The 17,241-nt window shown below is 32.6% G+C and overlaps 1 protein-coding gene across 1 annotated transcript; it reads right to left on the reverse strand.

The window, feature by feature from the left end:
* Window positions 1–2,244: 2,244 nt before the first annotated feature.
* LOC132547752 (chloride intracellular channel Clic-like) lies at window positions 2,245–12,857 on the reverse strand. Its single transcript, XM_060211554.1, has 5 exons — window positions 12,842–12,857; window positions 12,149–12,342; window positions 10,974–11,330; window positions 5,935–6,111; window positions 2,245–5,663 (listed from the first exon to the last, which is right to left on the reverse strand). Exons 2-5 carry the CDS (start codon window positions 12,224–12,226, stop codon window positions 5,211–5,213), a joined length of 1,065 nt encoding a protein of 354 aa, XP_060067537.1. The 5' UTR covers window positions 12,227–12,342; window positions 12,842–12,857; the 3' UTR covers window positions 2,245–5,210.
* Window positions 12,858–17,241: the final 4,384 nt, after the last annotated feature.

Consider the following 17,241-nt stretch of genomic DNA (forward strand, 5'->3'; position numbering starts at 1 on the left):
CCATGTTTGTAGTTCATGATTTGTTGTATTTCTTCAAACATGGACACGACATCTTTCGTAAATCTCTGTATCATCCAGTCTTGCCTAAATAATAAATATTAAAGTTCTGTAGGAAAGAAATCAGGTGTGTGAGGGTAAAGAATGCAAGACTAGATAGATATGGACAGTTGTTTATGGGGTTTTTCATAGCGATGTTTCATACACGACACGAGATATGATAGTTGTATGATAAAATAGAAGTTATGTATGTACAGGATGAAGTGTAATGAATGAAATTGATTGTGAACGTAAATGTCAAAATGAGATATTTTTCTTTTTTAAATGTGTAGTATGAATGAACGATTTTACTTGTGAATACAAACATTGTTGTACTATATATTTTGAAGTGGAAGTGGATTAGTTCAGATCATATATCTCTATTTCTTAATATATGTGTGGAAAATCTAGCTTTTGTGAATGAATGAATTTGTCTGTTAAGTTTAACATAAGCTTTTTCGTAAGAAGAATTTAATTCTCAACAAGAGTGAGATCAATCTTAACATTTGTTTCCATTTCCAAGAAGATGTATAAAAAAATTCTCACTGAAATGTACATACCGTAATAGTCCTATTTACAGATATCCGTCCAGGTATACTTTTTCTTGATGCATGATAAAATTTCATAAAGATAGCATATACTGTATTCATGTGCCATATAAATAATTGTTCTGTATAATCACTCTAAAAGATATCAGATATTAAATTTGATCTTGTGTCTTGTTTAAGTTACCAGTCATACAAAAAGATTTATCAAGACATTTTGAGGTAAATAATCTCAGATCATTTGGAGTTATGTCCCTTAGTGTCCTTGCTGATTGAACGTGCAAGCAGCTTTTGCTACATCAGAACTTGGTAACATCCATGTTTTCATAACTATGTTTTTGAATTCTCAGAATTTTGTCATATTTTTCAATTTCCTTTTCTGCATATGTATATTTAGTGAAATAAGCAAATAAGAAAAATATATTTTCAATATTTATATATTTTTTTAATAGTATTTGTTTGAATGTCATTTAAATTGGAGTTGAGTAAAACCAATACATGTATAGTAATAATTAACACCTGTGTTTATTTTCTGTATTTAATCATATATCATTTCTGTATCACAAATCTCATTCCAACAATGTATTATTCTACATGAATTTAAATTTAGGTATATCTTTCAAAGTCGACGGAACTGAAAACTTTTCAGTGTTTGACAAATTCCTGAAGTTTTATTGTTCCTGTGTACATACAAAATACATGCAACAAGATAGTTTTTAATTTTCCCTCTGCTTAGGCAAGCAGTGAGAGTAATTCATATTTCTTAATGGCAATGAAGATTAACGTTTCTGAGGGTCTTTATATGATAGTTTATAAAAGATTAGCAGAGTTTTTGAAATCATGTACCGACTGACTCGCGTTCAAGACCGAGTTACTTTTTTCAGTACAAGCATACATTTCTCAGCATGCATGTATATAGGTAAAATTTGAAATGGCATAGAGTTTGTTTGAATTCTACCAAAATGGCATTAAAATATCTTATTGAACATCATCCCTTCACTATATACCCACATGATAACATCCTATACTTTCTAGCCTTCCACAGATTTTAGTACACTGTGACTAAGCAATGTGATCTCTGAAAGGTTGCAACACTGTTATGTAAAGCAGCAATTTCCAAAACTGTGCATATCAAGTTTACACAGATCAGTTCCAACATCCAGTACATGTGTGTTTGTGTATTGTGGAGTGGAATAATTCTAGACCACCTGAACCGTTTTAATAAGGTTACATGGAACTGGCCTAATAGTTTCACATAAATTTGTTCTGAATTGCCCTTATCATTAAGATGCTATATAATGTTTTATGCTACACTTACTGTCTAAGAAGTATTAATCTTTTCACACATTCATGAATAGGGAAAAAATCCTCACTTGATCCTTGGGTCACGATGAAGAAAAAACCATATCTTTAAGGACAGTGACCATTATTCATGTAATTAAAACTGTTGAACAAAGCAAAAATGTTATTTTTGTAAATACAAAATCTAGAAATGTCATGAAAATTTCAAGATTGTTTCCAATTATCCATGATTTCTTCATTAATAAACAGCTCAATCATTTAAGTAAGGGAAATAAATAAAATTTGAATAGGTGAATCATAACTAGCAGAGTTTATTCCCTTGATAGAGACCTGCATCACCAAACAGAGGCAAACAAAGCTGTTCTGTTCACTATCTTTATTTCATAATTCTATCATATATAAAGATTACATTTGACAATGATATTACAGAGGTAATATAACAAATGCACCCACATCTGGCATATTTGTAACAACTTTCATCTTTTACATAAATGCTAATGCTTTGCCTTGAATTAAGCCACATATAAATTGTTTCCACATTTAAATAAGGAATTGAATTACTTCCACAGTTAAAGAAACATCAATTTAATGCCAACTATTAAAGCTGTTTCAATATGATTGTAATTCCTGGAAGCCAACTGTAGAATGGAACAAACAAGGACAAAGGCCAACAGCAATTATATCCAATTATTATTGATATTATTTTATAACAATTTGATCAACTTTCGAAGTGATGCCTTCCATAATAAATTTCCTAGAAAATTTTCATTTACATACCATGTACAAAAGCTGCAAAAATTCATTATAGAATGTGATCTCACAGAATTCAATGGTGAACCTTCTTTATCCATGTAGCTATTGAAACAATGTTTGTCATTTTAATGGGAAAATATTGCAATCAAATGTGACACAAACTTGTAATCCAAACAAAATGTATTTGTAAAAATGGAGATTACTGATAAGAAATTCGGTCATTAATACAAGTATTTAGGTTTCTGACTTTAAATCAATCCAATTTTTCCAGATCACAGGAATATACATGCAATGATTAGTTTTTCTCCGAATCAATCCAATTTTAGTAAAGTAAATTACAACATAAGAGTTATGAAGAAAATACTATTTTCAACGGGACTTACTGGTCCTGAAGTTAGCTGCATAAATAAGTAGGTAAAAAGAGACGTATACCTCAAAAATAGACCAACATATAGTGTGTACAAACTGCTAAGCTTCCTTTTAACAAACATGAAAACAAAATGCACAACTACATCTCTCTTCTAGCCTTTACAACAGTCAAGGCAAAGCTCATTTCAAAAGACAAATGATCAAGGACATTAACAACATCTGAATGGTTTCATTAGTAAGATACCATGATCACACAACAATCATTTTATCCTCCTCATTGCAATTTTTCAATAAACAAAATCATCATGTAGTTGTTTTTTTTTCAACTTTCAACAATTTTAATTTTTATGAAAATATATTTTTTCTTAAAAAATTAATTTTTGGTTCTATCAACATGTAATTTATGAACTATACATAAGTAGTCTGGTCTCAGGTGTATAATCACCATAAATACGTATATACATATTCATAAACATGACAAAATGTTTATCAAATTTGTTATCACACTATTAAACAACAGTCCAACCTCTCTGTCCTCAAACCATGAGCATACACTTGACTTCATGAACAGTTCATAGTTGTAGCTTTCTACTAACACAGTAAACAACCAATATCTACATATCTCTGCATGGAGAAAATGTCTTCTTCTGTAAAATGATAAAGTGTGCCATTAGACAATTTACATCTATATCTTTCATACACCATCACTTATAGTAGTGTGAAATAAGATACTATTTTCATATTTAGTGTTTTAAGTGATAACACACTATTGTCTAGTAAATTTAGGTAAATACTTATGGTATATTGTTTATGTAACATACAATAGCAGATTAAGTTCATCACAAATCTGTGAACATTTTTATAAATTCTTTTCAAATTTTCTTATCAGGTTATTATAAATTACATATATATATATATAGGATAATAACAATTGAAAAGTTTGAAGACAGATTTAAAAAGAAAAAATTTACTTAATATAATGTAACTTTTCTTGTTGGTTAACAATACATGTAACCGCACATATTTGTCAGCTTTTGAATCAGAATTCTACTGAATCCATTGATCTAGCCATGAAGTTGTGAAATATAGACGAGGACAATGTAAAGACTACAAAGTACCTTAAAATAACTTTTTTTCAATAGGAAGGCACAGTTGAAATTTTGTATATGTAGGCACATAGTCAGTGGACGGTGCTTACTTTTGAAAGACAAGGACAAGTCAGAAAAAATTAGATTTGCTAGCTTGTTGGTATATGTCTATATAAATCCACCACCACTCCATTTACATAGACTGAAATACAGTGTAATCAGTTGCTAAGCAAATTGTTGTTTGCTCATGGGTAGCTTTCATATAGAATAAATGATTTCCATTTACAAGAAATACCTATCATTTATACAGGATGCCAAGCCCTCCGAAAAATATCACAATACAATCATAACAGTAAACACAATGTATTACATTTAAACAGTTTAAAATGATTTCTGCCAAAAACATGAACAGGACAAAACACTTATCTAAAACATGTTTTTTTCTGAAATCTGAGTAATATTTTGACTGTAATTTACAACTGTATGTATACATAAAGCTGAATCATTCACCATACAAGGTTATGTACAGTATCTCAAATAACCACTAGCCATAGTGAAGTGAAGCAGTTCACATTATGGAAAGCCTCTTCTTCATACTTGTGGTGACTCCATAAAATATATGTTTTTTATGTCTAGACTATGAAATATGAATTGATATAAATATATATAAACAATACAAGGTTAACACTTTTGATGTTAACAACATATTCATAATCTTATACTCCATTTCTTGGAGGATATGAAACACATCAGAAACATTTGAGAATTTTGTCATCCTTTATTCTTAACTGAAATCATGTTTTACATTATGTTTCAATTGTTTTATTTTTAGGAGCAAGAGCCATGCATTACATATGGAGACTGGTGTTTTGTATCTTCCAGGCAGTTTATGGAAGAAGCATTGAACGAAGGTTCAAATTGAATACACTTGTGTATAACATTTGCAATGGCTACATATAGACCAGTATATGGATGATTTCAAAGCCTTATATGTGCCTAGATCAGAAATGCACAAAATCTCTGTCTTTGACATGTTTACTCCAGTCTCATTTAACCTTTGAGATGAAGAATCTAGAGTTTATTTTTCCCCTTGTCTGTATAGCTGAGTTACCTCCCTTCACTCATCCAGATTGTCTCCATTTGTACAAATTTCCTTCGGTGTTTCATCATTTTCCAAGACCTGTTGTTCTTCATATACCTCCCTGTTCACTTCATCAGGCTCAGGCATTGCGTCCTCGTCATCTCCATTCTCTCTACTTGGCTCCTCTTCTGGCACCTCAACCTCGTCCTCTTCTCTTCCATTGTTGATCACTTGCTGTTCCTCTTCCTCTTCTGGGACCTGAACCTGTTGATCATCTTGGTATATCAATGGCACAGAAATGGTGGGGGGCTCCAGCTTTTGCAGATTTGGTGGCTTAATTCCACCCACATTTTTCACCTTTGATATGTAGTGTGAAACCACTTCCCTGTCTCCTGGTAATGTCTCCAAAAAAGCAGGAATTGCGTATGCATTTTTTAAGTATCTCCAAATTCCTTCAAATTCCTCTGGAATTTCATACTTTTTCAAAGCCTAAAAATTAAAACAAAAATCAGAGTGACACCATAATCTAGCAAATATAGGTGGTATTAGGAGGAAGATGAGAGGTGACCTAATCCTCATTAATTATTGTATAAATATAATTTACCAGTACAAGTATTAAGTGATGAAATATTCATTTATGAAACTTAAAGTTACCATCAATTTTATGCTAAAGTAATGAGTACTTGGAATAAGCAATAAAGACTTCTAATGTATAACCATCCTAAATATTCAAATATCAAAAATTGTACAACACACTTACAGCACCAGCTATCCGCACATGTTGCAGTTTTGGCAAAAGACAACAGTCGGCATATGATAAAGAACTCCCACACAGGAACTTTGTTTCTAATTTGCGAAGGTGTTCATCTATGGTTTTAAGGTAAGCTGTAAACTTTATTCCACTATTGTCTGGAGATACTAGAAATAAGTTAAATTTCTGAAAATGAAAAAAGAGTCTCATTAAAACCATGTTAACAATCTCATGGTTAAACAAATATGTAGGCAGTCCTATCCAATAACATTGTTGCCTAAATAACAAATATGATAGCATTAATGCACAAAATACAAAGCTTTTGCATAGTTTTTTTCATTATCCATGTAAGTCCTGATTTAACATCTCATTATTTCCTACATATCTTCATTTTTCTATTCATGCTCTCTTCAACTTCATATATGTCTACACATCAACTACTTTTAGAAACATCTTAATTCCTTCTATAAGATGATTCATTAACAATGACAGCTGGTATTTAGCAAACCCACAAATGCAAGGGGCAAATTAGTGTCTCTGCTCACCAAAATTATTCTGATGCATCAATTTTTTATATCAGTCTGGTGTCAAACTCTAGACCGACATTTAAAAGGTGATGATATACAACATCAGAATAATTTCGACTCCTCCTTTATTTACAGTCAGGCATTTATTACATCTTAAAAGACTTTTCTAATATCTTATTGTATCAAACTTAGTAAAAATATGAATATCAAACACACCTTACACCTGAAACAACAGGCCACAAATCCAATGGATCAGATGAAACGACATATCAAATTTCTCAGTGTTCAACTTCTTATTATAAATCAACTATATGTTTGTTCTTCTAAGTTTAAAATAACACATATTTCTAAAACTCCTTCCCTTGCTCACTGTAGACAGCAGACAATAAATAACAAAATAAGTCAAGGGAAATAACTGCCAAGCAAATTAATCATAACACTGTATGTCTCTGTCCTCTTATTGCTAAATTTTATATCATAAAAGTTCTTCAAATTGACTTTGATAGTTAAACATGTTTTCAGGCATGTACACAAAGTTTTATTTATAAACACATAAGCAAGCTGCCATACATGTGTTTCAAATTAAGTTTACTCTCACTTCCAGGCCAAGTGTTATATGAATCATATGCCAACGAGTTCCAGCTCATGCAGTCAAACAGTCGACCAGCAATTAAAATAGTTTTCACATTGAATCCCAACCCTCTTAAATTATGTCGGTCATCCACTAGTAATCCCTCAAATATATTTACATGTACAACATACTAAGCCTTGACAAACCTTAAATTCAATGTATAATAGTTATAATTCAAGAAAAAATAGCCTTTTTACCAGTATATGAATGTGTCATTCTATCATATAATGAAGGTCAACTTCCATGCTCTCAATGTCAGTGACGTTATATTGTGTTGAGAAAGCCAACATCCATGCCACACATACATACTCTCAATGTCAGTGCCACTATATTGTGTTGAGAAGGCCAACGTTCATGCCACACATACATACTCTCAATGTCAGTGACATTATATAGTGTCCTGAAGGTCAATGTCCATGCCACATATACATACTATGTCCATGCCACACATACATACTATCATATGGATAAAGAAACTCTCTGTATTTGTTTTTGTTTCATTTCTAAACACCATTTACACATTCTTACTGTAAGGTGTCAGGCCTCTTGATCTATATACATACAACAGGAATGCAATCAAATGTTATTACAGGTTTGATATTTATACCTTCATTCCTCTTTTCTTGTTAAAATCCACCACAGGAAGTCAAGAAGCCTTGTACTGTATCTAGTGATCGTTTATACATTTATTGTATGTACTTGCTAACCTAAAACCTGTTGACCGGAGGAAACACCTCCCTCACCCTTTGACAAGTACATCTGATTGAAAAGTTCTACATGTAATGTAAGATTGATATTTTCATTACTGTAAACGCAAACAATGAAGGAAAACTCTGTGGATGGGGTAGGTCTATCAAAGTGACTTAAGTCTCACCTCATCATCATATATATAGAAATATATAGAAAGTCAAAAAATTACTTTTTTTCTCAAATAAATCTGATTGGCTCAACTCATTATCACTATAACTTCATCATGTCAGGGGATATTCAATTCAGGGCTCCAGTCATTTGGGAATGGGCCTGTATTTCATTTTTGGGGAATAATTACCAATTGAGAGGGAAATTTTTGGAGTAAAATAAACATTATGAACTTATCATGGAAGAAATCCATTTGGGAATGGGCCCTTATCCCCCTAACCCTGAGCCCCTGGAAAATAGAGAACGATGAGATTGTTTGGTTTACTATATTATAGCTAAGATGTTGGTGGACTTGGCTAACTTTTATTAGAGTTGAGTTGCTTTGTTTTCATCCATAATTCCATATTAACGTATACATTAAAACTTTTATCAATTTTACATTATGAATTTAGTAAAACAAGAAAAAAGCTCATTACAATATGTTCTTCCAACTTGAATTTTGTATTTGTAATAACTGAATTTTTATCTGCTAGAATCGCAAGACTTACTTATTCTACCTCCGTTACAATTTTAATGAAGTTCATAAAGACACCTGTATATTTAAAATAAAATTAAATCAAAGCATTTGTCAGAAGTGTACTGTGTAACTGAAATAAGTTTGACTAGAATACTTCCATGAAAATTCACCTTCAGATCCAGTATGTTCTTAATTATACTGTTTAGTTTAATTCACCACTAAGTGCTAGCTATATTTGAGTTTGTACACCTCAGGTTATAAGCTTCATGACTTTTGAAATTTGACGTTGATAAATGTTACTTAATTCAAATTACCTAATCGCAGATTCATAAATTAGACCTGATATCAACAATTATACTAAGGATGACACTAATGTTATCTTATTCAACATACATCTGTATGTGTATACACATGCATAAACATGGCTCTCGTACCTAATGTTTATGTGCGTGTCCAACAACTTAATCAACCTGATAAATAAGTTTTCTAACTCTGACACAATGACGACCACACATTGATGTAGCTATATAGATACATGGTCCATTGTGGCCACATGATGTAATGCTAAAAGACTATGAATAACAATTCTGACACTTCAGACACGCAAAAATTCAATTAGTTTACGGTATTAAATGGTGATATTATACAGGATCACACTACTCATCTAGATTTGGTAAAAGTTACATATGCTTATAACGGATTTGATACTTCCATAAATACTTTCAAATCTAACATCCAAAATCAGTCACAACCAGGAAATGACCAAAAAGGGAAGTTTTTAAGTTCCTTAGGAGCATAAATAAGAAGCTACATTTAATGTGTGTTACATTTATGACCTATATTATATTATCAGTGTGGACAAATTCATTACATGGCAAATTTTTAAAGCAACTTTCTATCTTGATCATATATGTGACCAGTAACTATCAAACGAAACCAGGAATGCTAACAATGCTTAAGTCCAGGTCAATTATTGATATGTGTATGAAAACCAAAGTCTACAGGTAGTACACATTGCATGTTGGTTGGTAGTTGAACTACTGCCTCAACGTCAAGTGTCAGACAGTGCAAACAAATACAGCACTTGAACTTTTATGAATGGGGCACAGTTACTAACATAACTCAAAGATAATTTGTACATGTCAAAAACAGCAGACAGTACAGTGCCATCAAACAACGATGTAGATATTCTACAGTATCTTACCATGATCAGGTATATCTTACCAGGATAGACAATCTATTTTTTAGGTTTCACAGTTCACAATACTAGTTGAATTGATTGACAGTTAGGGGAGGGGGATCCTCTGTTCCTGTACATCAATAACTAAGTACTATTCTTTCAATAAACAATCAAACATGGAAAATGTTCCCATATTCAAAGAACCACACCATCCATTCACAAGACCTCTGAAATCTTAAGTTTATCAACTACAAAAATTATTTTCTACATTTAAATAAAACAAATATATTATAATTGTATTGGTTAAGTTGATATTATTTCAATAGATAATTAAGGACAATTCAGTTAGGTAATCTAATAGTTGATAACATAATGGCTACATGCATGATTTCTACATACATACTGTAGTGGTAGTTTCATACAAGACTTTGCTATTTTCTATGTTCTTTCAAAACAACATGGATAAATATTAGGAAGAGAGGTTGGGGGTGAAGACATGGTTATCTTTTTTCAAACTGGCTTTAAAATTATTTCAAATCTGACTTAACCAATACCTGAAGCATCCAATATCTTTTCAAAATTGAAAACTAAACTTAATAACTCTTTAAAACATCTATTCTGAAGATCACTTGGGAACCAGTTGAAGCCTCCTACACGAATTCAGTCCTAAAGTATATATATCCAGATGGGCGGACCCCACTAAGTATATCAGTACGTAGACAGACAGTGAGATAACACATTTACCTGAGAAGACGTAGGACACACTGTCCTATCATAATTCCAGTGTTGTGTATCAGCTGTTTTTCTATAATGATTGGCATGCAACAGGTATTCAATAAGATCGCCCAAGCTTGATGTGCTCTGTTTACATTCAGACAGGGCACATCAGCAAAGGGATGCAGATTTAAACTGAAAATCACTTGCCTTACATATCAAGTTTACATTTTTTGAAAAATTCAGTTTAATTGTCTGTAAGTCTGGGTATTTCATATTATATTACAAAAATGTATGAACAAATCTGATGTTCTGGATACTTTAAGGGCTATTCATGTTTGCAGACTAATGTAAGTAAAATACACATGCAAGTACTTTGGAGGATGGCAGATCAGATTCATCAAATGGTTTTTCATGTGGAAAAAGGCCAAAATGAAACAAATTTTAATACTGATATCATTAAATCAATAAAACTGCAGATGAATAAAATAGTATTTCCACACTTGACCTTGGAATGTAATTCACCCAGATAAGATGAAAGACTTGTTCATAATTCCTCACTGAAGTATATAAGCATGTAATCTAAATGAGAAAATTCAAAATTTAACCTTGAACCCTTACTTTTGACAAGTCTTGAAATAGCCGCAATGCATTCAAATTATTTGTGGTATTCCTTTTAAGATCCGGAAAATATGGATTCACTTCTTCAAAGAACCGTTCCACATCATCAATGGTTTCAACGACACGGTTTTCTAGACTTTGGTTATTGCTGTCCTCACCACCAAGTCCAATGACTACTGGGTACTGTGAGGGGTGCGTGCTTTGCAACCTTGCACTAAATGGTGCCGGTGGCGTAGCGGAGCACACCGTATACACACGGAAGCTGACACATTGTTTCTCTGCCAGTATGTAAGCCAACATGAACCACTGCTGACATATTGGGCATGATCCTTTGACATTTGCGTCTATCGTTGAAGCCTGAAATAGTAAAATATAAAATAAACTTTAATAACTAAACTTCCAACGAATATGGGTATGGTAAACAATTTTGCATAATGACAATTGATAAATAATGTCCAAAAAACGTTATGACTAGTAAAACACCTTTTTTCAAATAATTTTTCACGCAATTATTTTTTTATTTGAAATATTCTGGGAAGCCTGCTACCTTTTATTAATTGCCATCATTTATTGTTGTTGCCTACAGAATATATGTTTTTCAAATGTAGGTGAAAGTACATACACTAGGTAGTACATAGGGAAAATCACTGAAATTAGTATATGTGTAATATTGTCGTGTAAAAAAGTGTGTCCTTGACAAGCTTGCTGACATGTTATAAAAGCTGCTGTAGAAGATATCATTTCGTTCTTGGAAGTCACAAAATCACTGAACCGAATATTTGATATGAAATTCTTTAATTTAATCCCTTCATACGATAATTACATTCCGACCTATCCCACTGTCCTTACCTGTACAGGTACACAAGTGATACACACGTGCCTGTGTCACTGTTCAGTGGGCCTTGCCCCCGTTTCACCAATGTTTTGCGTTATGAAGAAATACAAAATACGTCAACTGTCCAGAGTTACCAGTAATCATTTATTTGTAAGAATTTTTAATTGTCATGCAATTTGTACATGGTTGGCTCTAGCAGAAGTAAATGTTCGGGTACTATCACCTGTTGAAAAGCTTACCTGCAACATTACAACGTACAGCCCATTAGGGCGGCAACAGAAATTCACTTCACGTTTTCTCGATGTGTATTTCAAAAACAGTACACATAAAATATATTTACCTTAATATATAATTCAAAACTCGGCTTCTTCTTGTCTTCGTCAGCTTTGGGCTCGAAGAAAGAAGCACTGTCACTCATTTTGAAGCAACTTTAGGAGGAAAACTCGGTGAAGTCGCTCCTCTGCGAAGATACACACAGACCTCGCCCTGGCATAAAGTATCCAGTACGCATGCGTGAGCAAGGGGCACCTTGTCCTGTCACGTGACATGAATTAAAACTTGCAACAACACATGAAATGCATTTCCTAGCATAGTATTCAAACATGTTATCAGAAGTATTTCATTTTTTCTCTTTCATACTTTGTGAAACATTAAGATGAATATATAAAGAAAGTTGTTTGAGAAATGCAGGCATAGTTATTTTTCTTCAAAAACCTGTATGTTGTTTTTAGCACTTGGTTAGTAGGAACATGTGTACACACTGTAGATTTGACATCTTTCTTTTAATGAGGTACAGACGTGAAGTATTGAAAGGTTCAATTTCAAGTAAATATATGGTGACGTTATAGGACTGAAAAATAACAATATAGATTAGACTGAGTTACATGATGTGGTGGACTGCAGACTTAAGATTGTTTAAATGAGTTTATTGATATTTTTTGTAATAGAAAGATCCTGGATTATATGACATAACCAAATAAATAGGACTATATACATATGATAATATATATATTTATGGGACAGGTTTACATACCTGATTGCAGAGATGGTGATGAGACTTCACTGCAATATACATGTAACTGTTCCTGTTAAGTAATGGAAAATACCAAACTGAATCTATAGTGATATTTCATACTTATTATATTTCTCTTCTTCCCCTTTTTTTTTATTAAATTTCTCTTTTTTCTTTTGTGATAAGGTTTTGTATTTAATTCACCTAAAAAAAGAGAGGATACATTTGGTATGTGCAGCCATTTCCTGCTCACTTTACAATTCAATGTCAACACTGCCTTCAAAACTATTGCAGAAATAATATAACATCCTCACAGACAAATAATGCTTATGAATTGTATATTTTACCCCTAGACCTTCCCTCCAGTAAAACCTTGATTGACATTGCATTCTAAAGGTATGGGTAATGGTCAGTTATATGACTCGGGCGATCACAGATCAAATCTACATAATTGTATGTCTTATATCTAAGCCAAATAAGGCCAACTTGTAACATTCCTATATCACTGGACCACAGTTCCATAACATAAACATGATATATATACAAATATAAAAATTTGACTTTTTTCAAACCATACATGTAGCATTGACAAGTCCAATGGAAAGGACCAGAATGATGTCTATAAAAGCATCTATTGTGAAGCTTAAGAAAAGTTATCTGTTCTTTCATTAGCTCTTAAAGATGACAAGGCTTGTGCTTAAATCCATGTTATATAATATCTGATTACATAGTACATACACATAGTATACTTTCCTATCAGATTACAAAACATGTAATATTAGTTATACAACATAATTGAGACTCTAATTGGTAATCATCTTTAGTTTCCAGCATTGTCATCTTTCCTAGCCATTGAGGATTTACAAGCACTTTAGTGCTAGAGGAGTGCATGAATTGATCATATTCTTTGGCTAACAAACATGAAATATTGTAATATCAAACTATTTTTTCTGTAAATTAGGAAAGGAATAAAAAAAAACAAAGACAGTAAAAATGTTGCCAAAGGAAAGTATGATTTGAAACTACCATTTTAGATAAAATATTTTAATCAATGCCACCAAGGATAAAAGTTTTCAGGTATAAAATGGCATTCACAAAAAAGACTGTTTGCTTCCAGTTCACACTTTGTACTAAATTTTACCTAAAACTGACATTTTAATATCAACAAACTTAGCCTATCTTATTTTAGATCTTTCAACTACATGTAAAGATTCCTGAAAAAATTATGATAATTTTCGGTCGTTCAGCCTAAAATATTGTAAGGTAAAGCCTTAACCTACATGCTTTTTCCGGAAACAAAATTTTGTACCTACTATGATGTACCTGTTATGTGTATACATATCATTCTATCTATCAATACTGAGACAAGTTACCTGGTGAAGGTATTTTGGTTTCAGATCTGACCTTTACACTTGAATTGTTTTGAAAGTTAAATGTTTCTTGCATTGAAAAACGCTTTCAGAGCAGCCTGAGCTGTTTAGAAATCTGTTGAGCTATTTGTGTGTCTGGGTGTAGATTTACAACAGATATACACAGTGTGGAACCTGTTTAATTGATACCTATCTTCATAGCTCTTCACAGACAGTTATTTACTTACAATGCTGTGTTGACTGTCACAGGACATCTTGGTAACACAGTAAGTACTAGACTTGCAGAAGTTCTAGATATGAAAATAAAAAATCTTCATGCCTTCAATCCTTGCTTAATTCCTCTTAGATCCAGGAATAGCATTAACATTTATTTTCAAGTTTTTGTCTATTTGGAGTTTTATATATGTTTCAGCTATAATTTCTTCAAGTAAATATTTCTTGACAGCAACAAAGTTTGAAAACAATGTTTACTTGACTCATATTGTATTTTCATATTTGAATACATAGCATAGCTTTTTGATAAGCAATATTTACACGGAAGTGGTCAAGTCAACTGAGTATAGCCAATACATAGTCAGACTAAACAAGCTTTTGTTGATTACACAACTGGGTCTAAATATATTTTAAAAAGTAAGGCATTATATTGTGGTGTAGTAAGAGGACCAGACAATGGTGTGAACTTGGTTATCACTTTAGGAAGATTATCCTAGAAGACCTTGTATAATTCCAAGGGTGACGTTGGGGAGGGGGGTCTCAAGTACTCTCAAAGTAGTCTCATATTTTAAGGAAACACAAAATAAACAAAAGAGAAAACAGAAGAGGTTTGTACCTGATGCCTGTCTGGACTGTATTACATAAATACTCTAGGTTGTGCAGCTAGCAAGCTGTAAATTACAGCTACAGTCACAAGGAATGATTCAATGGCTTATACATATCATATATTAAATATGGTCTCATTTTACATCACTAAGGAAATATTTAATATCCAGCTGGTTATACTAGTCCTTCATCACTAAATACCATGTGTGATTCCATGTTTTGCTCTCTATCACAGGATATTAGAAATCTTAAAAAGTTTCAGTAATCAAACATTTTACCACAGGAACACACACCATTGATCAGATGTCATCACTGCAGAATTCTGAATCAAATCATCTCGGCTTTCTTTCCTAGGCAGATGAAAGCCAAAAAAGTATATCAAATATACAAGAAATACGGGCACAATAATATAGGTAGTCATAAAAGAAAATCTTTACAGTCATTTATAGGGTGAGATCAGGTAAAATCAATAAGTCTATAGGGGAGACAAGAAATTAATGGCCTGTTAAAAAGTCGGTAAGATAAGCACAGATGTTGGAATTAGACAAGGTGAATGTTTGTTACAGGGAAATCTGAATGTCTCTGTTAAGTGTACATACAATACAAAAAACATGTGTCAAACACATTATTTAGACCTCTGGTGTAAATGCATTGCTTCTGAAGTATGCCTGTTGCCACTTGAGAAGTGCAGTTCACAAAAAAGGCCTATTGGGCCTACCAAGATTGTAATTAGTTACAAAATTCAATGACTAAAGTTTGTGGACAGATTATTACAGTTAGCTGAATCTATTTGCATCCCCTTTTGGGACTAGACTAGACTGGCTCCTGTCTCCAGAATCTTCAATTATAAATAAAATTGAGTTTTATAATTCTCATCTCTTTGATAAGTCTGATTCTGAATTTCTGAGAGGAGAGATCAGCCAGTAGAAAAATGTAGAGTGTAATTTAGTGGCTGGTAGCGAGTCTGGAAAAGGACATTTCAAACCATTTTTTCTACTAAATATTGCGACATGTCACTCTTAATCAAATGGTGTTTGGGGGAAAAATAGTTTAAAAAAACAAAGGTTAAAATAAGAAAACAGTTATAGCCACAGAATATGCACTTATTGGATATAAAGCGACAATGTCAAATGAGTTGTCCGAGCAGCAACTACAAGCATTCCAATTAAAGCAATTAGTGTAGCATTTAATACAAGTATCATCTGTTTCAAGATCTCCTTTCCTGGTTTTGATGATCCTTACAGAACTCTCTATATACTGTAATTAACATGTGTTCTTGAATAACAGAGGTAATTTGAGACCCTGAAAAGTGTAGGTCTCCTCATTTTAGAAAATGTAATAAAGCAAACATTGTTTTCAGTGGATGGCACCGTTGAATGTAAACTCTTGTGTATCTCCAAATCTGATATACAGTGGATATTCAGAAGATCTGGAACATCATGTGTATTACATGGCATCAACAGGTATCCTACGGTCAGGTTAACAAGTAAAAATTCTACACAACAAACTTTACAAAAAGTTTATAAAATATGCATGCAAGCACTGCTTATGTTCCTTATGTGTGCAATCAAGTATAAATGACACACGTGTCAGAAAATATTTTTTATCCTTGAAAAGACAGTGTGGTTTCATTTACTACCAGTCATCCCTTTAATTACTGTCTCTACATTCACAATGATTGTCCCACTTGTCCTTCATAATACAAATATATTGTAGCTGGCTTTTTAATTCAACCATGGGCATAGATATACAATCTATACAAACCTAGGAATTATAAATGCCAACTCTAAAACCTCAGATTCTCAAGCAATCTCTGTAGTTTCTTTTCCAATTGTGAATTCTTCTCTGGTGTAATATCTTGAAAACAAGGTAAACTTTTAAGACAAGAGGCATATAGAATAGCTTGGTATTGCTAACAATGACAGATATATGCTTCAGAAATTGATCCCTGTCATCTATTTTTGCAACAACAAAAGTTTGGTTAAAAACTGACCAACTCTTTCAGAGGAGATATTTGCTTTTACCTAAATTGTCCTCTTTTGAACCTGCATGCACACAGCCACCTTTGCATAAGATCACTGAAAAGCATAATTACACTCCCATGGATTGATAATGCCTCTGCTAAAATCTTTAGCTACCTGTGTCAGCAATGGATCATGTCATTTAAATAAAACTGACCATTTTGACCCCCTACATTTCACCAAGACAGGAAGCTTTTTATTTGCAGAGCTT

The sequence above is a fragment of the Ylistrum balloti genome, unplaced genomic scaffold (genome assembly GCF_031769215.1).
Source record: "Ylistrum balloti isolate Yb309-2 unplaced genomic scaffold, AGI_CSIRO_Ybal_v1 Utg369972, whole genome shotgun sequence".
NCBI lineage: Eukaryota > Metazoa > Mollusca > Bivalvia > Pectinida > Pectinidae > Ylistrum > Ylistrum balloti.

Excerpts from the sequence above, each read along its gene's own strand:
- LOC132547752 (XM_060211554.1), bottom strand. The coding sequence starts at position 12,226 with ATGAGTGACAGTGCTTCTTTCTTCGAGCCCAAAGCTGACGAAGACAAG. Across the intron at positions 6,112-10,973 it reads TATTTCAAGACTTGTCAAAA|AAATTTAACTTATTTCTAGT; the intron begins GTAAGGGTTCAA and ends TTTCATTTTCAG. Across the intron at positions 5,664-5,934 it reads ATGTGCGGATAGCTGGTGCT|GCTTTGAAAAAGTATGAAAT; the intron begins GTAAGTGTGTTG and ends TTTAATTTTTAG.